At 39.8% G+C, this 26,909-nt stretch overlaps 1 protein-coding gene across 1 annotated transcript in view; it reads left to right on the top strand.

Moving 5' to 3' along the window:
* babam2 (BRISC and BRCA1 A complex member 2) overlaps window positions 1–26,909 on the top strand; it is a 114,749-nt gene that overhangs the window by 78,216 nt on the left and 9,624 nt on the right. The window contains exons 7-8 of the mRNA XM_082517150.1: window positions 1,305–1,414; window positions 23,382–23,481. Of these exons, the coding sequence (XP_082373276.1) occupies window positions 1,305–1,414; window positions 23,382–23,481 (210 nt within the window). The remainder of the gene's footprint in view (window positions 1–1,304; window positions 1,415–23,381; window positions 23,482–26,909) is intronic.

Here is a 26,909-nt window from a genome sequence, read left to right as displayed (position 1 = left end):
TGACGAGAGCTTCCTGTAAAGAAAAGGCGTAGGAGTCTGCAGATATGCTAGCAGGTGTTCAAGGCTATACTCACGCACAAAAGCACAAGCAAATACATCCTATAGTTCAGTAGGTTTGTTTACTATCTTACTTTCAAGAGTGAGTATGCTAACATTTCCATCATATCCTAAGAAATCATTTCATCCATTGTTGGATGTGCTATATATGTATAAAAAAAACAGGTAAATTGGGGAAATTATGGCCATTTTTCAATTATATACGTGCCTCATAGTTGTGGTAAACTTGCCAGATAAAGTTTCCATTGGACTTTATTTTTATTTTATCTTTTTATTTATTTGTGGCAAGTTCCACTCAAGACTTTTTGACAGCTGTGGCAAGGTTCTCCTCATTGTTAAAGCGGCATCTCATCTCATTGTTCCACACACGTTTTACCGGTCCAACTCCTGGTAGTTGGCAGGTACCAGGTAGTTATATTGTGATTGTGGCCTGTCTGATGCTATCAGGTGCCAGTAAAAACAAGAGAAATATATACGGTATATATTAAGACAAGAAGAGTTTTATAAACTCTTGCCAAATCAAATATTAAAAGAAATATAATTATCTTTAGGTGTACCCCCCACTTTTTTAAACACATGTTTAAACAAATATCAGTCACATTGGCAACTTCTTTGACACCTTTTGCTTCAATTTATTTGGAACTGAATGCTGACATTTGACATTTTTGTTCTTTAAGTTTTGAGCAGTGTTTGTGGTACAGTGAAGCTCGTTGTCCTGTTCGGGGAGACGAGCCATCAGGGCATGCGTTTATCAGAGGTGGCCATGCTTGACCAGAAACAATGATTGGGTTGGTGATATCATTACCATGAATTTAGGTAACATGTTAAGGGAAGCAAACGTCTCACGGTTTTTTCTCCATAGAGGAATATTTGGATAAGTCCAAAGTTGTGCTAACACCAGGTGGTTTTTGTTCATTTGGGTTGTCTTTATTTCCGTTTGCTCCTCCTGCTGCAAAAAATAATTAATTTCTTCTTTAACATTGTTGATGTTGTACTTTTTTCTTTTAAAAGTACATAGCAACTGGAGAATAATGATTTGGTTAGCCATCTTTGATTGATGAGAACCTCGACCAGTTTACCATCTGAATTCGAGACTATGGCACAAGTTTCATTTAATCTCTGACTGACTTTAATGATCTGATTAGTTCATGTGTTTTAATAACTCTGAATGCCTTCATAGTCCATATTTTATTTTTTTATTTATTGTTTGTTTATTTACTAAACCAATCTGGCTTCTTCTATCTAAGGACACAGCACTGGACCCTGGAGAAGATGTGGCCCTTCTCTCAGTGAGCTTTGAGGATGCTGAGGCAACCCAAGTCTTTCCTAAACTGTACCTGTCCCCCAGCATCGAACAGTAAGTGACACTTACCATGTATGGCCATATATAATGTGTGTTCATAGTGATGGCAAGATCAGGAGGGGAAATTAAAAAACATTTACCTTAATTTCACTCTAAAAATCAACTTTCTCAACAAACAATCGACCAAAAACAACTCTTGCCACTGACTTATGTGTTTCTAGTGCTTCCAGTGGAGACTTTAAAGTAAAAAGTTTTTCAGTAACTAACTTTTAAAAGCAGCGCACAGCTAAAGGTGATGTGGCCCAGCTCTGCAGATGCAGGAGATAATCTCTGGATTCGAGTCAGTGTGCTGTGAATCTAGCGACTTATTATGTCACTGTGAATAGTCATACATCCCAGTGTCTGGACTCATCAGACGCTTTTTCAAAAACAATAAGAGAAGAACTAAAAAAAAATGAGATTGATGACACACGGAGTCTGAGCTGAGGGATGACTGGATGTCTGCAGACATCTGGAGTGTTAACTGTGCGAGTGTGTGTGTGCGCCTGCGCTCGAATGTTTTCTGAGTCTGTGGGCACTGTGTGGGTATCGCTGCAGTGGGCTTCTTTGTTTAACTTTTTTTTTGTCTTGCTAGATTCAGTGTATGTGTTTGTGTGCATTTGTCACTTTCTATTTGGGTGTGTGTGTTTGTGCAGATGCGTGTTTGTGTGTGTGTTTGGATGCATGCATGCATGTATGTGGGTCTTCATATCTCAAATATATGTCTGTTTTCATGTATTTGAGTGCCCGGGCTTTGCTCAGAACACAATCTCTGTGTAAGTGTGGATGTAGATCTGTGTGTGTGTGTGTGTGCGCGTGTGTGTGAATGAGAGAGAGAGAGCGAGCGAGCCAGGTATGGGCCCATTCTGACCTCAGGGCCCCACAGTCTGGGCTTCCGTGCTCAGAATAATCTCGAGCTGATGTTTATTTACAAGCACACGCCCCGTCGCACCAGGTTAAGAGGCCTCTGCTCCCTCCCCCATCACCACCGCCGCCACCACCACCCGTTCTCGCTCTTGCCCTTTCTTTCTTTTCCTCTCTCTCTCTCTCTCTCTCTGTCTCTCGTTCTCTTGTCTCAACATGTTTTTTTTTCCACTCTCATCTGTGGCTTCTCTGTCTTGTTCTGCCCTTTAGTTTCTTTATCTGCTATTATTAAATTGTACCTTTCCTTTTGGTGCTTTAAAGATCTTGGAAAGAAAAGCAACTGGACTTGTGTCAGTTTCTTGAAGGCCTCTCACCATCTGAGAAGCTTCTAAGACCAAATGGTGGAGAGTCCCAGGTATTTAAGCCCTAGTGGGAGTTGTCTCTTAATAGGGCTGCTGACCCATTATTGTTCATGTGCCTCATCACACGAGCCAAGGTATGGGTCATTAACAGCAGAGGTTTCAGGTGAAACCATTGTCAGACCTTGCCGCACCCTATCATGTGAGCCATTGAGATCAACTGACATGAGATGTGAGTGGGCGTTAAGGCACCTGTGAAGGGATCTCAAAACTGGATTGGAGATGGCAGACAGTCAGTGTCATAAGTAGGGATGGGTATCGTTTAGGTTTTATCCGATACCGGTGCCAAATCGGTACTTTTGAAACTGTGCCGGTGCTCAAACGGTGCTCAAACCGGTGCTTAAAGAATGGAGAACACAAAATTGGTCCAAAAACCTCTCATGGTCAGCTGTTTTTTGTAAAAAGATAACAATGTTAGCCTTTTCTGCAGCTATGGGGCATATATGGTATCACTCTTGGCTGGAAGCAGTGCTTAAACAATGGAAAAAACACAAACGTTGTCCAAAAACCTCTCATGTTTAGCTGTTTCCCTCTTTTTCTTTGGTCATTTTAGCCTTTTTGGCCAGGGTGAAGGGAGTATCTGCCATCAAACAAGAGGACAGCCGCATGTAGCTATGATGATGTTTGCTAGTTCACCTTACATGCATTAATGTAATAACGTGGTTAGCCTACTCAACGTAAATTATACACGAACAACATTAAGCTACTCACGCAGAAAAGAACGGCTGCTGCTGCTGCTGCCATCATCATCCATCATCATTTCTGCTACACTGGCAGGGCTAGGGGCCAGGACTCTCCTCTTCGTGTTTTTGGGGGATGTTGCATAACAGGCAACCCACCCGCAGTAGATGTGCTCGGTGTGAGGTCTCACAGCAAGCTATCAAATACGGCGCATTTCTGGGCTTTTAAAAAAAACGCTATGCGTCGCCAGGTGTTTCATCGGATTTGAGGTGTTACCTCCTTTGACAGTATCACAGTATCAGCTTAAAGCACTTGTTGCAGGCTGCTGAGTTTGCATATTTTGCTGTGAAGTACAGCCAGACTTTTGACCGCTTCGCCCTGGACATTTTTAATCTGTAGCTCTGCTCTAAAAGAGCGTACGTACCTGGGCCCGCCTACTATCCTCGGAAACGTGATGGGTGATTGGCTAGAAGTGTATCACAGCTCAGGAAAAAAAAGCACCGAAATAAAGCACCGAAATGTGCGCTGCTTTTCGGTCTGGTTACTACCGTTTATGTCAGAACCAGTGCCATCATGGCACCGGACACCGGTACCCATCCCTAGTCATAAGCTGCTCCCTCTGTTCAAGGATTCCATGTTCACAGTGGACATAGATGGCTTCTTTCACTCCTCTTTCCCGATTATTCCAAGTTTGTGTTTGAGAGTGGTGAGAGTCAAAGAGATAAATGTGTGCATGTTGGCTTGGGGTAAACTTCAAAGTGGAGGCTTCTACTTCTTGGGTTTTGATTTTGACCCAGGTGTCATCCACATATCTGTACCAGTGGCTAGGTGCTGTCCCTTCAAAAGACCCAAGTGCCTTACTTTGCACTTCCGCCAAGTAAAGATTGGCTACAGTGGGTGACACTGGGGAGCCCGTGGCACATCCATGTTTTTGTCTGTAGAAACCCTTGTTTTATTTAAATTATGTAGCGGTAAGGCAGATCAGAACAGTGTGCAGATCCGATCGAGGGTAAGACTGGTTCTGTTTTATAAGGAGCTGTCTTGCTGTAGTTGTTTTCTGACAGTCTCCACTGCCTCAGTTGTAGGTATGCAAGCGAAGAATGAAACCACATGAAAGGACACGATTGTTTCATTTAGATCCAGTGTAAGCTTCTGGACCTTGTTGGTGAAGTCAGTGGAGTTTTTGATGTGATGGGGTGTGTTCCCCACAACGTCCTTAGATTGCCATGACTGGATGACTGAGAACCTACACAGACATACTTTTAGTGCTTTCAATTTCACTTTTACACATTCTCCTTCTCATGCTAGAAGACTGCTTTTCTTTCACTTTGTAACTCAGTCACCAAAGACAATACATGTTGACATTCCGTTTTCCAGTATGCTGAAAAGAGCAGCGCACAACCAAAGGTGTCCTTTGCTGTGCTCCTTTTGTCATATCGGCTGCATAGTCATAACTTACTGATCACATTACATACAATGACTCAGGTACTTGATCATATTACATACAATGACTCTGGTACAAATACAATGAACTCAGCACGTGAAATGTAACTCTATAGAGTTACATTTCGTTACATTTAGTTTACATTTAGTTACATTTAGAGTTACATACAGTTACGCCCTCAAAGACGTCAATATTTTATAATAATAATTATTAATAATAATAATGATTGTAGTGTATGTATGTTTTTTTCTGAACCCCTCCCTAGTTCAAGCTGGAGGAAACTGTCCTACAAATTAAATGGGGTACCAAGATTCATCTCTATATGGTGACTAGTTGAAATATTTACTTGAAATAAAACGTGTGCATTTGTATACAGAAACTACGTGATCGATGGGGATTCTTGAACCTTTGCCATTTTTATAAATGTGTTTACACTGTAACAATCGCTCAATCATAAAGTACAGACTTTACACGTACATTTTAACAACCACAACAGGGTTTAACTTTTAAACATTGGCCACCTTTGCCATTCTGCACCATTAACTGAGGGTAAAAGACAGAGTGCTGTGGATGGCAGAAGGAGGAGAATATTTCAGAACATTTCATTCAAAGAACCGCGATTGACATAACTGCTGTGGCCATTAATAGCCTTGAGGAAAAGTATTGCCTTGCCTTTTCAGTCATGTCCATCCTCATTTCTGTATTTACAATTAAAAGCCCCTTATTAACTATTGATGTTAATGTTAAGGATTAAATTGTGGGACCTAAAAAATGCTATTTAGGCTTATGATTTGTAGGTTGGTAGATGAAAGTTTACAAATGACTAAAAACGTATGTATAGCAATCAGTGTAAATAGCTGTCGATATTATGAGCTGTACTACATTCACAATGGACAAATTGAAACTGTTAGAAATTAAATATGTTTTCTTTGAAATTCTCAATTGTAACTGTACCAATTTAGATGCAGACGTAGCAAAAAACACCCATAGTGTATTTATTTTAAAGCAGAAATGTTGCATGTATACTTGAATAAACTGTTGGGCCACCATATGTCATACAAAGGGCTTCAGTGCACTTTGGCATTGATTATCTAATCTTTTACTCCACAGGAGGGGTGAACACCATTGTTCCAAAGATGTTTCCTCATTTTATTGTTTTGGTGATGGAAAACACTGTCTTTAGCCCTAAAACTCCCACAGTTGTTCAGTTGAGTCGAGATTTGGTGACTTTGAAGGCCACAGCATGTGATTCATGTAACATTTTCCTTATCATAAAAAGATATTGTCACTGTGGAAGAGACCACTGGCATCAGGATAGAAATGTTTTACTGGATAAAGGTGATTACTCTGAATTCTGGTTATTTTTTTTAATGTACCACTAGTCTGTATGCAAGCAATAATAGAGAGAGCAACATCTTTGCAAAGAAAGAACTACCCTAACCTCGATGAAGTACTCTTTCATAGTGGTTGATTAATGATTTTATACAGTCGATGAAGCACTGAACAGATACGCAAGTCTTTTTAATTCCTCTGTGTTCCTGACCAGATTCAATCACCTTGTTTTTAAAAGGATTTTTGTTTTGATTGACACTCCTCTGCACAGAAAATCCACTTGGTTGAAGAGGCTTTCATCAGGAGTGCTGTTGTGTTGTTCAAATCGTTTCTGTTGCATATGTCTGCCTGTTTATGATCAAGCCCTGCGTGTGAGAGAAAAACTGACCTTTCCGCTCCCTCCAGACCAGACTGAAGCTGTTGCAGTGCTGTTGGAGGCTCTCCTCCTCTGCCAGTTGCATGAGGAGAGCAGACAGGAGGTGGCTAAAGGCAGAAGGATGGGAAGCATAAAGTGGGGAGTTCTGGCACAGGGGGGATGGAGAAGGGCTGTTGTCGGCACAACAGTAGGGTGGTAGATAAAGATGCTATAAAACAAACCCTGCTTGCGAGATAAAATGCCGAGGCTTAACAGTACCGCATAAAGCCAAACTCTCATTTATCATCCCTCTTCCACAACTTAATGCTGCCTCTTTGTCTTGAGATATTTGCACATATGCATATCAAGGCCATCCATGAATATGCTCTGCTACATGGTTTTGTGCACCTTTTTTGTCAGCTGTGTGGGAGTGTGTTAATTCATGACCCAGGGCGAAAATGTCTTCTTCACCGTTGTTTGAAGACAACCAACTGTACGTGTGTACGAGTTTGTGTATCAGTGCATTTGTGTTGCACTCATCCTGGATGCTACTTAATTTAGCATGCAGATGTGTGAGAGCCAGCCTATTTGCTGTACGTGTTATTATGCAGATCTGTTACCCTTGTTAGTTTCTCTCCATGTCCTCTCTGACCCTTGTTAGTCTTTGGTCATGTGTAGCTGCCCATTATCTCTGCATCTGCTCCAGTGAAGAGGAAAAATCATTGTGCCCGCACATTTCTGTGGTTTTCTAGGAAGCATTTGATGGACAGCAACGTTCAAGAGGTTCTGCATTAATCCAAGCTGCCACAAATGTTCGCGATATCTTATAATGCCAAGATAAAATTCACATCAAAGCCGATTTGGAAATTGTTTAAATCAGTCCTAATTTTATCAAATGGTGAATGTAGCAGCTGACAAGTACACAGACTGGCTCAGCTTCAGTGTTGGTACAGGGTGTCATATCAACTACATCAATTCAGTGTCAAAATGTTCCAGGCTTCTTTATGTCTGCAGTCTTTCTGTCATTCTATCTTTTAATCATCTCATGAATTTTATGTCTCTGTGCTGGCGACAGCTGTGGCCGGAGGCATTCTGTTATCAGGTCGTGCCTTTGTCAGTCTTTCTCATCCTTTTGAACCCAGTATATCTCTTGAACAGCTGGAGGAAAATTTCTTTAAATTTGAAGGCATTCACTCAATGATGAGCTGATTAAAATCTGGTAGTCAGAGATATTGTGATCTCATATCGGTCCCTAAGTCGTGAAGAGATCCCAAATATCCATTTGTTGTTCAAAGGTCTCTTAGACCTCACATTCATCACCTTTTCATAAATGCTTTTGAACATCTTGTGGGAATTTTTTCAAATCTGCCGCACTCAGTTGGATTTATAGAAAATTAGGAAGTCAGAGGTCTTGAAGAGACCTTGAGGGGTTGTCTTAAAACTAAACTTTCACTTATCCTCCAGAACCTGGTGGTCAAATGTCACTAGGACTTGATTTCCATCCCAGTCTCATAAAATGGTATCAGGAATATTTTGCAGGAATTTCAGTACCCCAGGATGAACTAATTATATTTCTCAGTTCAGAGGTAAATGCGACCTCATTTGAATCTTTTTTGCCATTTTAATTTTAACCTATTGATATTTTAAAAAATCATGCTATTCTGTCAGAATCATATTTCATAATTTTATCTTATAGTAAATTCTAGTTCTCAAAAGAAAAACAAATACAGCCACTGTTGCCTAGAACAACTGAGGGAGTCATTTTGACCCCAAAAGAATTAATGTTAATGTTGCAACCTGTATTGTTCACACCCATTTCGACATAAGGCTGCTTTAACATGAGCCAGAGCTAGCTAGATGTGATTGATAGATACATATAGAGAGGACTGTACTTAGAAAAGAGGAATAATTACTGCAGGGCTGAAGGGGTCGCAGATGTTGAGCCCGTTGAGAGAGGGGGAGAACCAGGCTGTGCAGAGCAGCGGGGGAACCATAGCTGAACTGAGCAGACAGTTCAGTGTTTTGAGAAATAATCCAAGGAAATAGAGTAAAAGTAATAGATAGATATGATAGACATGATAGATGTTCACTGATCAGTCTGTTTCATTGTGAGGTTCTGGTTTTAAACAGTCTTTGTTATAATTAATGCTTTAAAAAAAAAACATTTCCAAAATGTTGTTACAGTACAATAATTTAATTATTTAGATGTATTAACTACTGTCTTGTTTGTTGTACCCTTTTTTAAAAAGTAGATTCTTCAATATATTACCTTTCGAGACTGTATTGAAATAATCTATATCGTTTGTAAAACTAAATAAATTCTCTTAAGTATAATCTTAAATGCTTATTTTCGTCAAATCTTTCCTTAATTAGAATTAATGGAATTATCAACATCTTCAAGAAATGACTTCTTTACCGTGAATGCGACTGTTGCAGGATGGCAGCAAAGTGATCCTCTTGGCAGTTTTGAAATGTGGGCCATTCACCATGCTAATTCACATTGTGAATACAGTAAGCCAAGAAACTTCCCAGCCTGTGATCTCACTTCATTTTGCACACAGCACCTGCAGTTTTCAACTAAAGCAGGACACGGTGAAGCGGGTAGTCGCGCTGTCGTTTGTAACTTCTTATCTGACAGCCCAGTGTGGCTGCTGCTTCTTCTTGTTCCATTACTCTCCTACGCAGAAGGCATTTCAGTTTTATTTCTCAGTCATGCATCTCTTACGCGGCTCAGCAGATATCTTTGTGTTTTAATCAGTCCACACCGACTGTGTAACAGCTCACATTTTACACACAGTAAAGACACGCACCTGCAGCCCAGCCCATAGTCTTATGCTGCAATCCCATTTTCTTCAGTTTTTCATGCATTACTACATTGATTTTGAATCCGGTTTTGAGTGCTGCCAAAATGCAACGCGGTGCCTGAGCACATCCTTTGGTGACACAGGCAGCAGACTGAAGCTGCTATTTTTCCAGCTGAATGCTTTAAATGTAAAGTGGTGGCAATAGGATGTTCCGTTGAATTAGTGGCAACTTCATATAGCTTTGATATGGTGCAAAGAAAGCAAACAAGATGAGATGCACAGGATTACACACTGCATTGTTGTTCAGAGTCTGAAACCAGCATGGCAAGGCAGGACCCTGCCACTACCAATAAAGACAAAATGAGAGATAATTAAGTAATTTTATACACTTCAAGACATCTGCTGAATATGCTGGCTATGAATAGTATCAAAAACGTGACTTTTGTTAAATGGAAAAACTATTTCCGCTGGGTATCAGCTGCAAGCTGCAGGGCCTCTCCAACTAGAACTGTAGCTCACCAAGGCTGTATAGCAGAAATCTTGGAGTCCGTTATTTGTCACAAAGAATGTCGCAATAAAAATATTGCAGACTCTTTAAAATCCTGAATTAACAATTGATTTAAGGGCGCCTACAAACGTGGAATACCTCAAATAGAATTTAAATCAATGTTAAAGTTACTTAAAAAGTGGGAAGCGAAGCAGCTGTGGACAACTTCAGCTCATTTCAGCTTTGGTTCTGGTACCACTGGATTTCAGGCAATTACATCCATTCAGTGTCCAGACATTTGAAGCTTTCTGTACCTGCCTGCTTGCATTACAACATTTTATCACTCTCTTCATAGCTGTCCTGTCCATGTATTTCTTAATTTACTTTCTCAACTTCTTAACTCTTGTCTCCTCCGTCGTATGTCTCTGTACCCACCCCTCCTCCCGGTTTTCACATGTCTGCCGCTTGTCTCTTTTCTCTCCATCTTTCTCCGCTTTTCTATCACTCTCTCTCCTCTGCTGATCCCTCTGGCTGATCCTCAAAGGGAACCGAGAGAGTGAGTGGGACTTAAAAGAGAGAGAAGCGCTGTGCTCTACCCAGCAAGGTCGTCCCTCGCTCGACTGAAACACAGCGAGGAAAAGAGGAAAAAAAAAAAACACAACACACACACACACAACACAGGAAAACGGAGAGCTTTTTCCCTCTCTCATTTTCTCTTTCCTCCATCTCTCTACTCTTCTCTCACATCACTCCTGAGTTGTTTGATATCTCACTTTTACTCTCCTTCAGCAGGGGCTCAGATCTGAGTTCCGTGAACGCAAACTCGTAAGCCCCCTGAGCTACAGTGTTATACCTCTTCGTCTATTCCCTCTTCCTCTCTCTTTCTTGCTCTCCCTGTTACCTTTTCTTCCCGTGTCCATCAGTGTAATGTTCTCTGCCTTACAGAGCAGCAATGGGAGAAAAAAAAATGTTGAAATACCCCGACCGACACCCACATTTTTACCGATAATGTACAGTGTGAGACTGTTGCATCGGCTCCTGTCTCTGATGAGGACCGTTTTGCTTCTTTTTCTGTAGAAATTATTGATTATGAGAAGTAAAAACACTGTTATTCTGTAGGTTCAGAGATGCACCTGGTTAAGATTCAGTCTTCATTTGTTATATAATGTTTTAAGGGAAGCCTAGAAGAAAATATACTGTGAAAAGCATGGTGTCACGCTTTGTGGCTCTTATGCTTTTTCCTCCCTACTCGTTTAAAGTAGCTGTTAAGTGTTAAATAGATGTAGACATTTAGAGCGCGCAAAGGAAAAAAAAGTAAGCTTTGGAGGCGTCTTTACACAGAATCTGTTGTCAAGCCAAATCATGTCTTTAATGACTTGTGTTGTAATGGAGGTCATGGTATGATCAGGCCTAGAAATGCGAGATTCAAGCATCCCAGCGAAACAGAATATTAACGAGTAAACGCAGTAGTATGGTCACTGAGATTAAGTGCGTCAGGTGGGTGTATGCTGGTTTTATAAACAGTCAAATTAAATTCTACTTATTATGCTCATTTCCAGCAGCATATTGTTGTTCTTGGACTCTGTGAGAGTAGATTTTCATGACTCACACTTTTAAAATTTATCTTTTAGTTGTCTCTGAGTTCATGCTCCATCTAAAATAAGGTGTTTTAGCTCCTCCCGCTTTAAGGAACACCCCTCTTTGGTCCTAAACATAAAGGTTAAACATCCTAAACAAACAAGGGAGTAAAATAGCGAGGGCTATGACATCATACAGATCAGGAGTAGAAAAAAAAACTCTGTCAGAGTTAATGTTTGGAGCTGTCAGGGATTGCTTGTACATACCGGTATGTCAGTTGTCCTGTTGTCTCCTTGCAGCATCACTGACAGGGCAGCAGAGGTGGTTATCAACCTTCCAGAATGCCTAACCTTAACCCATGTGCAAAAGACATTTCCTAGCTTTATGGTTGTCTTTGGTTATCTTAGACCTACAGTTCTACTATACAGTCCTTTTGTATGTGTGTGCGCGTGCGTGCATGTAAAATATCTCAGTGTCTCTTCTCTGCTCTTCACCTGCCATTCCCACACACAGTGGAGTTTTTCACAGACGGAGACAAAAAAGTTGAGGAGACAACGCTAGGTTTAAAAATTCAGTCCAGCAGTCATACTTATTTCTGTCATCTTATAATGATGGCTCAGTATTGCTCCGCACACTTTACTTTCACAGTGGGGTAAAAGTCCAGGCTCAAACCTGTATTCACGCACCCATGCATGCCCAGAAATGTGTTACAAGTGGTTGTTATATGTGAAGATGCTACATGAATTTATAGGGAGGCAGATTAATTTATTCTGGAATAAAATTTTAGTCTTCTTGTCCTGACAAGCAGGAGAGCCCTACATATAGTATCCACCACTGCAACAATGTACATATGAAGGAATAAACAGAGGCAGAATGTGTTCTCCTTGAAGGTTCCTTAGAATAAGTCTCACATTAAGTATAGAATGATTTCTGCAGAGAGAACTGCCATTTTTTTCATCTTTTAACTGAAGGCTTTGTTATCCACATGCCCTGAATATCAATTTTATATCGATTTTTAACATTTCTTGTCAGGGTCATGGAAAATTTGTCACATAAAACAATCTTTATTGGCCAACAGGTATGCAGCTAGGTCCATATATATGATATATTACAATAATAGGAGTGACAGAATCTACATCCTGAGGAAGAAGGAAAGCACTGGTGAATTTAGCAACACAAAATACCTGTGGTGGATGATCGCAGAATCATTTCCATTGTGACAACAGCCAACCAACTGAACAACACTCTCTCCAGGATATAGACATATCGATATACCACACTTGCATAAAAAGAAAACTGCATGAAAATAAATACAGAGGGTTCGCTGCAAGGTGTAAGCCACTCCTTAGCTTTAAGAATAGAAAGGATAGGTTGGACTTTGCTAAAAAAAAACAAATAGCTGGCACAGATCTGGAAACAGTCTTTGGACAGATGAAACCAAGATCAACAACTACCAGATTAATGGCAAGAAAAAACTAAGACGCGCAACCGCATCCAAAGCATACCGCATCATCTGTAAAACATGGTGGGGGCAGTGTGGTGGCTTGGCCGTGCATGGCTGCCAGTGGCACTGGCACACAACTGTCTATTGATGATGTGACACACGACAGAAGCAGCAGAATAAATCTGATGTGTTCAGAGACATGCTGTCTACTCAAATCCAGCTAAATGATTGGGCAGCATTTCATAATACAAATGGACAATGACCTAAAACATACAGCCAAGCAATCCAGGAGTTTATTAAAGCAAAGAAGTGGAATATTCTTGAATGGCCAAGTCAGTCATCTGATCTGAACCCATTTGAGCATGCATTTCTCTTGTTGAAGACTAAACTTCGGGCAGAAAGGCTCACAAACAAATAGCAACTGAAACTCACTGCAGCAAAGGCCTGGCACAGCATGAGTTCATGAGTTCAAGACTTCAAGCTGTCATTTCCAGCAAAGGGTTTTGAACCAAGTATTAGAAATAAACATTTTATTTTCTGTTATTTAATTTGTCAATTACGTAGATATAACACCTGGAATTGATTTGAGGTGTGGTGCTTGAATTTGGAGGATTTAGATGTGAACACACAACATTCATTTGTCCAATTACTTTTGAACCCCTGAAATAAAAGGATTGTGTTAAAAAATGCTTTAGATCCTCACTTTTTTTTTTTTGTTCAACCCACTGAATCAAAGTTGAAAGTCTGCTCTTCATTTTTCATTTAAATTCACTGTTGAAAAAAGTTGTCTATGTCCAAAGCTCCCTCACCTTGCAAAGCAGCAGGATTCAAACTTGACTAGACTTGAAAAAAACACTATCAGAAGGGTTTAAGTGTGCACTTAGAAGCAAACTAAAGTCTGTTTAGCACAGTCGGAATCCTATAAAGAACTACTGGCCAATAAGAGCACGGCTACTGGCATGCTTTAGGTGATCAGCCAATTATCAGCCAATTATTTTTCCCTTGAAGGACTTCCCGGATGGTTATGCAAAAAATGTGCTGTTTGCATCTTTTAATAAATTCTTCATTGAAAAATGTAGACAGTGAAAACTACATGGAAAATAGCTGTGTGGTCCAATCATTTTCCTGTGTTGAATAAGACTCTGTTTCTGGGAATATGTTTGTTGTTTATCTACAGACTAACTCAAATATATTTAATTCTGAACATAAACTGAATGGGGGGAAAAAGCTCAGAAAGAGACTAAGGCCACACAGAGAAATGTAAGACTACATACCAATCAGTCACAACATTAAAACCACCTGCTTACTATTTTATGGATCCTTCTTGGGCTGTCAGAACACCTCAGACTTTCTGGAGCGTGAGCTCAGGCGCTCTTTTGGTGACCTGTGGTGTCTGGTAACTGGATTTTTTCAACAAGCTCTTGGTTGCAGTGTTGGGCCCTTTATGTGGGTTCAATATGAGTGGAGGTCTGTGTGGAGGTCTACTTCACACCTTCGTCATGTTTTTCCACCTATTCCAGAGAAGTTTTTGCAGTTTTTCTTTGTGCATTAAACTGTAATTTTCATTCAGGTGTACTGTAGTACTGTAAGGAGATTGTGTTGTGCAGTTTGCACCAACATTAGAGAGTTCTAGTATTTAATATCGCTCTGGAGTCATCATCGAGAGACACGCATCTGCGAAGGCTCTCAGTTCATTCTCATTTTATGTCTCCTTCTCCAACTGTTCCATAACCAGATTCATCGCCCTTTTCATTTTCACTTTTACTTCTCGTTTACCTGATTGTACTGTGCCCATGAGATGAGTTGGATACATCTCTCCTTCCCCCAGAAAACCTGCTGCATTGCATAAAAGAATCGAGTGGGCACCGTCTCTGCCCCCAAACCAGATTTAGGAGCCCAGAAAAATCAACACAGAGAGACAGTTTTAGGCTGCAGTGCACTAATGTTTGTGTATCTGCATTTGCCTTTAGGTGCCTGTGTGTGAGTGTGTTACTGTGTGCGTGTGCATGCATGTACATACTTTCCTGCCTGCTGATGTGTGTAAGTTTATGTGTGTGGGTGTACAGTTTGTGTGTGTGTGTCTGTGTGTCCCTTCTCCTGGGTCTGTCGAGGTGTTTTATAGTCTTTGAAAATCTTTGCATTTCCATCAGATATTTTTCAAGGTTTTGTGAACATCTTGTCACAGTCAGAAATTGTCAGTCTGATAAAATAAATTCAGCACTAACCCAGCAAACCTACTTGACAGTATAAGATGTCAGTGCAGACACTTCTCTCACTCTCAGCAGCTCCAAGCACTGCCACTTCTTCCCCCTCCTTATATCCTTGAAGATGTTGTGTTTTTCTATAAGTCTGTGCAAAGCGAGGTTTGTGATGCTACTTCACATGCATTTAAATAACAAGCAAGTACTAACGATTGTTTTAGTTCTACATGTATTAATACAACTTTGATGAAGCAGTTTAGAGGAATGAATCACTTTGAATAAATAGGTAAAGGAAATGCTGTCGATGCCATCCATCCGTCCATCAATTCATCCATCTTCTACCACATATCTGGGTCCAGGTCACAGGTGTCCCAAGCCAGCTGAGAGATGTACACTTTCCATCTTATCCTGGGTCTGTCATCCTTCCATTAGGCATCTTTATCAAATACTCCAGGTGTTTGAACCACCTCACCTATCTCCTTTTGATGTGCAGGAGTAGCATCTCTGAAGCTCTTCCCAAATGGTCGAACTCTTCACCTTATCTCTAAACCCAGATGCTCTACGGATTAAGTTCATTTCCACGGCTTGTATCCAGGATCTCATTCTCTCAGTCCTTACCTAACCTCGAGGCATAGGCGAGGGCAGGGATGTGGATTGACGGGAAAATCGACAGCTTCACTTTCACGTTCAGTTCCCTCTTCACCACAGCAGACCAGTACAGCATCTGCATCACTGCCAATGCTGCACCAATCCTTCTGTCAGTCTCCACTCTCCCCTCACTTATTAAAAAAGACCTTGAGATACTTGAACTGAGCCAGAGTGAGAACTCCGCCCTTTTTTCCAATGAGATAAACTGCCTCAAAATGAAAGCATTTATTCTCAACCCAGCCTCTTCATAATCAGATGCAAACCACCTCAGTGTGATCTGGAGGTCACCAACTGATGAAGCTAGAACAACTGGATCGTCTGTAAACAGCAGAGAGGTTATCCTGAGGTCACCAAACCGGAAACGCTGCCGTTTGCCTGCACGAAGAAATCCCGTCCAAAACAAATGATGAAAAGAATCTTGTAGATGCATGAAAGAAAAAGAAAAAATTAGCAAGATCACATACAGAAAAATATTAACATGCTTTTTTCCCAACATTTGGTGAATGTTAAAACATCATTATTGTAAAAAAATTATTTTAACACAAATGAATTGAAGCTAGAAAATATCAAAATGTAGTGAAAAAGGGAGAACTTTCAGATGATATATATATAAATTGTTTTGACCGGTCAAATACACTATGAGTTTTCTCCGGTGAATTATCAGATACCAGATACTGATAGCAGTGCTTTTGTCATTATTCTGTCTCTCTGCAATTTTGTGTTTCTTCAATCAGATCTCCAAAAACTGTTTAAAACATAGGTTTAAAGCTTTCTTTTTCTTTTTCCCCTTCAGGTAAAAAAAGAAATGTAGAAATAATTCAGAAATATCAGCTAAGTTGAGGATGTGTGGGTGTTTGGTCACATTTGATTAGCACTAGCCTGGCAAAAACAAGACTCTCCCACAGCTGTCATCAGACCAGCATGCAGACGTGAAGCCAAAATATCGTTTAGTGACTGAAATGGCAAAGTGAGGTCATTTATGAACCCATTCGATTTTATACTTTTTTAATACTTACATTTTTGAGTTGTATCTGTTTCTTTGCCACGTGACCAGGAATCAAATGAAACAAAAGTAGACTCTAAAATCCAAAATTTCAAAATAGTTAATTCCTCAAATTTATGTTAAACATTTAAGAAAAAAAAATAGTTAATTTAAAAATTATTGTTATTTTTTTTTTTATTATTATTTTTAATTTAAAAAAAGTCTTCTTCTGCCTTCTTTCAACCGTGAGATTATTGTGCAGTCAACTTTCCTGTTTGTCCTTGACTATGGAGATACTATGTGTGTATTATCACACTGCCCGAGCAACACTGCAGCAGTTAATCTCCTGTATCAAAGTGCACTACACTTTATCATTGACACATTTTATATTCATCATTTTCACTGTATTTGAAGGTTTATAGAGATTTTAAAGTCATTCCACCTTTTCACTCAAAGAACACTGCTATTGAAGCTTTATCATTCATCTCTCCCCTCATTGAAATCATGTAACAGCAATTCTTGATCCAGGAAATACTTAGATATCTTACAGACGCGCCTTGGGTACATGTTGTTTCATTCGTTGTTCAAATAAACTCAGGAGTGTCCTACACTCCCCTTGGAGATCTTAGATATTCACTATGTTTTATAGGATTCTTTCAAGTGTTTTAATGTCTTTGTTTATTGTGTCATTGTCCTCATTTAATGAGACACAACAGTAAGAGAGTTTAGTTGCAATTAGACTGTTTGATTAAATAAAAATTTCGTAATCTTTTCTTACAGTAGAAGTGGTAAAGTGACATTTGTGTAACTTTCGTTAGTGAATGAGAGCACAGTTATAAAGAGAGCTGTCCGTTTAAAGTCAAAGTGCAGTGAGTTCACCTTTACAACCTGCAGGTGTGCTAAGTTGAGTTCACTGGAGCACTGCACAGGGCCTCATTCACAAACAGTGCATGTGCTCAAATCATGTTTATGAAAGCACAAATCTGAGGATCATTTGTTTGTACTGTGCATACAGATTTAGAACTGCCTCAGACCGGATGCACGCACAAATCATGGCGGCCAGACTGTCAGTTGAAAATATAAACATCTTCTCAGTAAAGAGCAGCAGGACTGCAAACACCACCATAAAATTTGTTAATGTCAGCTAAAAATAGAAATTGATAAAAATGAAAGACTTATTGATAATTTATGGAAGTGTCAGACATTCGCTTGATGAATCAAATTTGTCCTTTTTTTATTTTATTTATAGAGACGATCTCAGAAATTCAGAGTAAACTATTCATGGAAAAAATAAAAATCTGCAAACACAGTGCTCTCAAAAGCCCAAAAGAGACTTCACGAGCAAATAAAAGCATACCACATGCATATAAAAACCATTTATCTAACAAAGGCTTACATCATTGCTGTACTCATCATTTGAACTATTTTATGGATGATTTTCAGTCTCTGCTTTTTTTAATCTGACTTTACCCAGATGGATGCTAAAGCTGACAATATTTAGCCACGATGGTTGCCCTCTGTGGCTGCTGTGGGCCAAAGGTGCCTTGTCAGGTCACAGTGGAAAAGTAGGACCTTGGATAGTTCAAGCGGCAGACTCCTCTGGGCCTCAGATGACTTTCCAGGCTTTAGGAAATGAAGAAGGCAATCAAAATGGAAATGTTACTGCTTTGAAACTACATTTGAATCTCAAAAGAGTCCTTCTTGGCCTCATCTTTCACTTTGATAATGAATCATAGCTGCCCTCTTTCCAGTTGAGCTTTTATCCAACACTGTCACTGCACTGCCATACACACCCTATCTCCCTCACACACACACACACACACACACACACACACACACACACAACAAACCAAGCTTCGTCACCATCCACCTGAGTCACAGAAGATAATCTCTCTGGTTGATGAAGTCACAGGCAGCCCCGTCGCTGTACTGCATATTTACATGACTGCATGTACACAATCCACTGTAAATATGTCATACAGTGGGTTCCATTGCTCAGAGGGTTTGTGTTAGGCAGCATGTCTCCGTGATGACTCCAGTATGTGTGGGTAGTGTTGAGAGTGGAGTCACCAGTGAAGACAGAAGCGGGGACTCTTCAGGGTGCCACTTTGAAAGTAAAACACCATTATGTCTCGATTCTGAGCCCACCCACAGCATGCTCATGTTAAAGCACTTTAAAGCTGGAAGCCTGATAGCACAGACATGTTATTAAAGTGACAGAACCGTATCGGGAACATTTTTCTAACCTATTTTTTACTCGAGATGAGACCCAGATTGAAAAAGTTTCATATCATATCACTTTGGTCAGTGTTTTCTCACCCCACCAGGGGATCTCCGCTGACATAACACATAAAGGTCAGCCCACTAATCAGGGGGAGTTCTCAGCCTGTGAACACTTTATTTCACATGAGGCTTGTCTGTGAAAATGATCCATAAAGGTTATTACAGAGTTTTTAACAGGAAGTTTTTGGTATAAACTAAGGCAGCTCAAAGGTTCCCAGGTGGGAAAAGTCAAAATAAAAGTTGCTATTATAGTCTAGATATGCTCTTGATACTTGATGCAGGTAAATGTAAAGCCCTGCGACCAGAATTGGCAGAGGAAAGACTTGATGGCTTTGGAATATATGAAGGAGGGTGTAGCTTTTAAACTTGTGACTGTATTTCCAGTTACCACTTATAACACTTTTACAATTTTTCCTACTGGTAAAGACCGCTTTCATTCATGTTAGACCAAAGTAATAAAGAAATAGATAAACAGTTAAATGACAGAGAAGTTCCTGTTTGTTTGTTTTACAATGGGGCCACAATAAAAATATAAAAATAAATGCATATTTTCTGTGAATTAATAAAAACTTTTGTAATCGCAGGATCATCTAGGCATTGAGAGAAATTAATCCTTTCTGTAATTTTGCACATTTATTTATTTGTTGGTAGATTTCTTTCATTTACTACAGCAGTATTTCATATAGAATAGAATTTAGGATAATAATATAGAAGAACTGTGACATATTGTTAAAATTGCATTGCTTTTTCTTATATTAATTGGGTTTAAATGTGTATTTAAACATCTTTACACTGACAGAAAGGAGAGTTTTGCTGGTTTAGCCCACTTAAGATGAAAGTGGGCTGTATGTGGCCCACAATGTAAAATGAGTTACATATTGATTTCTGGAAGTTCTGGGCAAATTTTCTAGATTTTTAATTTTGTGCATGTGTGTTCTTGATTTGTCAGGTGATTTAGCTTTTTAGCTTTTGTTTAATGGTACCTTGGTGAGCTATTTTGATTTGTGATATTCTATTTTAGGCCCCAGTTACTCATGACAGACCTTGTGATTGGTTGGCTATCCCCTGGTAAACACGTGCTGCTAGGCAGAAATGTGTATTTCCCCAAGTGGTTGGCAAATGGTTGATGGAGGCTGACGTTAGGTGAAGTCAGCCACAAAGAGGCTTATGGTACTGCACTAAAAACCTCCTTGCTTTTTGCTTTTGTTGCTAGCTGATAGCAAACTACACAAGCTAGGGGCGATCGTGGCTCAAGAGTTGGGAGTTCGCCTTGTAATCGGAAGGTTGCCGGTTCGAGCCCCAGCTTGGACAGTCTCGGTCGTTGTGTCCTTGGGCAAGACACTTCACCCCATGTTTGCCTACTGGTGGTGGTCAGAGGGCCTGGTGGCGCCAGTGTCCGGCAGCCTCGCCTCTGTCAGTGCGCCCCAGGGTGGCTGTGGCTACAATGTAGCTTGCTATCACCAGTGTGTGAATGGGTGGATGACTGGATATGTAAAGCGCTTTGGGGTCCTTAGGGACTAGAAAAGCGCTATATAAATACAGGCCATTTTACCATTTACAAGCTAGAAACAGGGACCCTTGCCTTCAAAGTAAAAGTTGCAACTTTTGACAAACATCAGTTATTGCAACTTTTACAGTCTCTGTTTCTGATTTTCATCACACTTTTTGCACTTTTCACTACTGCTCTTGAGCAGTTGTTACTGTTTACAGACAAGACATTTTCTATGCAAGCTAGGGGAAGTTACATCAGTGACCAAAGTGATTGCAAGAATGTCTTTTTATGTGGCACCTTCTTTGCGATGGGGTTCACCTTGTGACAGCCAGAAACCACTCCCCACGCAGTCAAAGAGACAGCCAGGGAGTTGCCAAATAGTTTCTAGGCCCACGTGACTGAGGCAACACCACTGCTATTTAGGTTTTCAGCTTATATTGCTTTGGTTGGTTTAACGCAGGAAGTTATCTACTTTTAGAATAAATAAAGTAAACCTGATCTTATATAAGCAGGTTTTTTTGATCTTGTGAGCACTGAAATTAAACTTGTGGCTCTACCTATTCATGTAGATAAGAGCTTTAAGGTGACCGTACAAATAACTGTGCATATGCATTGCAAAATAGCTGATAAGTGCCGAGATTTGCTTCTAAGAGGACTTCTGAGCCACTGCCTTTCAGCATTTTTCTTTAATCTCTCTTTTGTCCACTAAATGTCTCACTGTGTATATTTTAAGTTTTAAGCTACTGAATGAAAGGAAATTTCCAGAGTCTAAATTATATTTTGAAGGTTCTTACTCCATTTCAGAGTGACTAGTGGTTTTAGTATGGCAATCCAGTTTAACATTGAGTAGCTGGGCAGACATTGAAATTTCAGTTTCTTCTCTGTTGATAGCCCTATTAGCACAGGGCCAACATTGTCTGGGGACCACTAGTCGTTTGTAGTAATTGTGGAGGTTAATTCTGTAAAAATCTGACATCTCGTTCCTCGAACTTCTCATGTATACTGAAGTTTTGCATATTGGAAGACCTTGTTGTTAATGTTAATGGAAGAACCAACCTCTAATCAGCTTCCATTCAAATGATTGTTCCCGGGGTAAAACCGCTGAAATCCAAAATGCATCTCATTTGTTCCGATGAATGACGAACACACCACCATCTATTTTGTGCCTCTGTCCGCATTTCCATCTGAATGATATGGAGCTATTCTTAGATCTGTGGGAGGATAGATGGGCACCATTTAGGTTTTCACTTTCAAAGCCTTCTTCTTTCCTCGTTGCTGTAAGCCATTTTCAGTCGACCATTTGTTGGTGCACTGCGAAACGCACAGCCTAATGCTAATTATGTGCACAAAGCCTACTGTACATGGTGGCTTTGGAGTTCTTGAGAAAAGGATTTTGACAATGAAAATGGCTTCATGACATGCATTGCTTCTCAGTGAATAGGACCTCATTAATATTCAGCCGAGCATCTGTTTCATAAAGCAGATTTGAATCTTTCTGGCTGGGTGTGATTCTTATCTTTAGCCACTTTTGGAAACTTGTAACTCCTGTATGTGATATGATGAACTGTCATGAGAATGTGTTTATCTAAATGCATCTCTAACACTGTACGGAGTCAGGAGGTGCAGTCATTTTTAGCCTTTTCCTAACCTCTGTTAAGACCATTTTTCTCATAAAAATTTATAGGTCTTGGTCATGACAGTAAGGTTAGCTGCATCATGAGGTGCTCCACCTTTCCTCCTTACTACTCCCACAGGCTTTCGTTGTATCTGGAAATTCTACAGTTTTGCAATTCTTGTGTATTTGTCGATGCTTTTCAGCTTGTAACAATGAGAGAATGTGGAAAAGATTTCTCATCTGGGAAGATGTGAATGATGTAACGGAATTGGTGCAGTCATCATTTTTGACTATGTGAGCATATGTGACTGACATTTACCATAGGCTACATTCACACTGCAGAACATCAGGTTGTTGTTTTTTCTTTTGGCATTACAATCTTATTTTTAACATGAGGTATAGCAAATGCCGTATAATTTGTGAGCAGATGACAGTAATGTCAGTAAGAAAGGAAAGCTACTTCTTAGTTATCCCCGCTTTCTTGTCTATCCCCAACTGACTGTCCAGTAAAGGATGAAAATGCCCAAAAAATGTCCCTTAACACCAGCTACACTTTACATTTGAGCTGGCTAGCTCTGAGTAGCAACCCTGTCTCATCAGTGCTGTAAACCAAAGGACACCTTGTGTACAACCGAGACAAAGGGCATTATGTTACGCCCTGGAAATAACAGCTTGTTGGTGTCTGCATCAGTCACGCTTAACCTGATAAACTACCACTTCTGCATCACTTTTAAAAGGACATAACGACCTTTCTAAATGTCCTGTGACTGCTCTGCTATAATGAGGGATGAACTAAAAATAGACAACAAATCCCCCCTCTATGTATCTTTAAAAAAGCATTAAAAGTCAATAAGCAGATTCTTAAGACCTTTAACCCATCCTCAGGGTATTCCCTCTGTTTTCCCCCAGATCAGGAAAAAAAAACTGAGGGAGTGACTACTCCAGTTGGTTAGTCACTGGAGAGCTGCAGCAGCAGATTTCCTGATTAAGCAAGCATGAGCTAATCACTAATGGAGCTGTGGTGGAGGATTAAATCAGGAGGACGTCAAAAATAATGATTGAACAAGTGAAGGAGAATGAAGAGGATGCCACAGGCTCGATTTGCTCTTTTTTGTGTGTGTGAGACAATTTCAGGTGCACAGGAGCAAATAATTTTGTGCTTCATACTGGTTAACCTTCTGTAACGTGAAGTGGTCACATGTAGCTTGTTTCAAAGTCTTCACTTTATTTGAACTTCAATTGAAATGTGTTTTGGGGTTTAAAATAATAAGAAAAATATGTAACATGATAAATAATGTGCAGCTTTAATGTGAATTTCCAGACTGACTGTTATTTTTTTTCTTTTCCCATCAGTGCTCTGGGAGGCTCCTCAGCATTACATATACCAGCATTTCCCAGTGGAGGATGCTTAATTGATTACGTCCCTCAAGTGTGTCAGTTACTCACCAACAAGGTAAAAGTGTTCACCACACACCCCATTAGTGCTGCTAGATGTTCTTTGTGCTTATGTATTGTTTTACATTATTTGTAACCCTTAATGTCTTTGTATTTTAAGATCAAAATTCTATACTCTGCGCGTGGGTGTGTGACAGGTATATGACTCATTTATTGCATATTTGTAAGGCTTAGTGCAGCAAAGCATTCATCCACTGATGTCAAGCTGTGTGTACATGTGTGTGCATGTGTGTGTGTTCATGCACGTGTGTCTGGCATCTGCCAGCGTGGGCGTACTGGCCAACCTCCATAGGCTGTCTGAGGGCTCCTTGGCCTCCGCAGGTTGACAAGTAGATATGCAGCGTGGACGCGATGTAATGCCACTTCCCTCAAGGCAAATGCCCATCCCCCCACAGCCTCTCAGACAAGCGCACAAATAATGCACACAGGCATACCCTCTATCTCTTCCTGTTCACCTGGAATCTCACCAGCATACTATCTGGAACGTTTACATCCTTTGATGACCCCCATGTCTTCAGTTGTTTAAGTCACGGCCGCCCATCCCACTTCCCTGAAAGAGGTCACAGCCTTTGCTTGGAAATGGAGTCTTATTCATAATGTAGTTATCCCTTTTTTAGAAAGCAAGTTTAAAAGGACTTAGGGCAAGACATTTGCTGCTTTACTTTACCCAAGCAGCGACCTTCTGAAGCCAAAAAATAAAGCCAGTGTGAAACTGCAATTCCTCTAAAATACACTAAAGAACAACAGTAAACAAGTTTACAGCCTGGTACTAAAGCGCTTTTAGTATAGTGTATAGTTAATTTTCCCATCATAACAACTGAATATTTAAATTATTCACATGTTAAAATCCTATAATTATACAACATATAGGCTGCAGACACAGGTAGCTGTAGATGGTAGCTCTCTGCTTCAGTTAATTGGAGTAAATGAACTGACACCTTGACCCTGTTCATTCTAGCACCGCATTTTGAAACATTTTAATGGAATAATCTGACATATAATATGGCTTTCCATGCAGCTAACTGTACAGACTGTCCAAGAAGGCTGTGTTCTAATTTTAATAAGTTCACATCCAATATTTTATTATTAGTTTGTTATTTTACGGCAAAGAAGAATCTTGTTAGCTCTTCCACAGATATCACTTTTTATTCATTATTTGAACACATTTAAATCTGTTCAAATGCAGTGTGTAAGTGTTATTTTCTTCAAACATCAAATAAAACGAACATAAAATGTTATATGGCTTCATTAAAAATCACTTGATTCTGAAGGGATCAGGTGAACAATTTTAGATAAATGAAAGACCCAGAATAGATCCCTGCGGAATGCCATAAAACACGGGAGCAGTGGAGGAAAGAGGCATAAGAGATAAGAAAATGTTATTGGTGAAAAAAGCACCCAATTCCAAAACACAAGTCAATACGAGCATTGTTTTTCCAACAACCACTTTGTGACTAGAAAACAGAGCTGTGTCTTATTCAAAATGGGCTGAAGTTGATAGCAGAGACACAAAGCACAATTTATATATATTGTCTGTAAATGTTTTCCACTTTTTTTAACTGAAGCCAACAATCATGGTAAAGGGAAAAAAATACATTGTTCTAACATCTCAGCTTCTCACAGTCTTTTCAAGGGCAAGCTGTGCAGTCATTTTATGTTTTTAACACATCACTTATTTACTCCCACTTATTCCAGATGTGAGGATTGTATCGACAGAGCTATACTGTCACATACCTCAGCTGTGAGTGTGACAGCTGATTCCGCTGGTTGATGCCAGCACCTGGTGTCTGCACCGCTCAAAATATTGCTCATGAAAATCCACTGCTGAGCCTAATAGGCTCTGTGAAATGTATACGTGTGATTAACTCAATCAATTTCAATAAGATAATCTTTAGTTGCTGTTCGTATTTTTTGACACGATGGTGATAATTAGATTGAGAGACTGACACAGAGTATCTAATTATGGAAATGTGTAATAAAATGTTTCGAGTGTCTGCTTCAGCTCCACTCCCCATTTTTCAGGTGTCTCTTTACGTGTTAAAGATCATTGTTCGTCTCTTGTGAGAGCACTTGTGTTTCTGCAAAAGGGCCTGTTCACATCTATTGCATGCTGTTTCAACATATATGTTAACAGGGTCATGATTACAACACACATTAATGGCTGCTATATACTGTCAGCCTCCACACCATACTGCACCCTGTGCTTCGTCATCTTCAATGTTCTTGAATTAAAAATGAAAGAAAAATACACCTTCTTTCATTTCTTAGGTTTTACATATCAGGACATAATAGAAAGAATCTCGAGTCTTAAAATAATTTAAATACAACCTCAGATGGACAGCAGCATATTGATATTTTACACTATATCATTGTTTATGTAACATAAGCTAAAGAAGCATTGCGTGGGAAAACTAAGTACACCCCATGGTTCAGTAGGTTGTATGACTAACTTTAGAAGTAAAAACTTGAGGTAACGGTTTCCTTAATGACTTTATCAGTTTCTCATAGTGTTGAGGTTCAATTTTGGTGTTCTTTACAATTTCACTTTAGTTGGTTTAGGTTTGTGGGCATTTGCTTATGTATTCTATGAGTAATATATGTAGCTCTTGGGGTTTTTTTTACTGATTCCTTAGCATTCCACAATGAAACGGGTGAATTGTCTGGAATGTCCCCCTCTGGAAATATTGGCAACTGTCAATATTTCTTTCAGTCAACTATGACTGTATCAAAAAAAAAAAAAGTAACAAAAAAATAAATAAATTCCATTTTTTTAATCACATTTATTGATTGATAGTCCTAAAACGTGTAAGTGATACTTGAAAAGGTTTCATATACAAACTTTTACATTTTAGACATTGGCGAAGCGTAACTTTCAGGCACAGGATGAATGTGAACGTAAACATCAGTGCTTCAGTCCCAATAAAACTGTATTAACACTGAAACAGTGGCGGTAGCACTAGCCCAGAGAGTGCCCATCGCATGAATCATCAGGCTGATTAATCTACACAGTGACTTCTTCACTTTATACGAAGAAGAAAGAAATGAGCTGTGCGAGTACATTTCCCAGCAGCTTGAGTAGACGGCAAATTCAAGAGTGAGTCACGATATTTCTAATATGTTGACACGTTTTTATAAATTGTGTGCACTTATTTCTGTCACTGACACATCATAATCAGATCTTAATTATTCCTAAGTGGAAATTAATGCATATGGGTGTATTGCCTTCAAGTGATCATTTTTTATGTGCACCTTTTATTGTTGTAGTTGGCCTGTGGGGTTATGCGGTAGGCCGCCATGGTTTGGGAGTGGTAATTGTGGATGCTCAGTGGATAGTTTAAGGCTGGATGAACACTTGTCATGTTTCTCATGGACTTCTCTAGCAGTTTTTACAATGAGGAGAGTCTTGCTGAGAGAGACCACTGCCGT

The sequence above is a fragment of the Aulonocara stuartgranti genome (genome assembly GCF_965226115.1).
Source record: "Aulonocara stuartgranti genome assembly, chromosome: 19".
NCBI lineage: Eukaryota > Metazoa > Chordata > Actinopteri > Cichliformes > Cichlidae > Aulonocara > Aulonocara stuartgranti.
The sequence above is the reverse complement of the archived record's forward strand: the minus strand, read 5'-3'. Positions and strand labels throughout refer to the sequence as shown.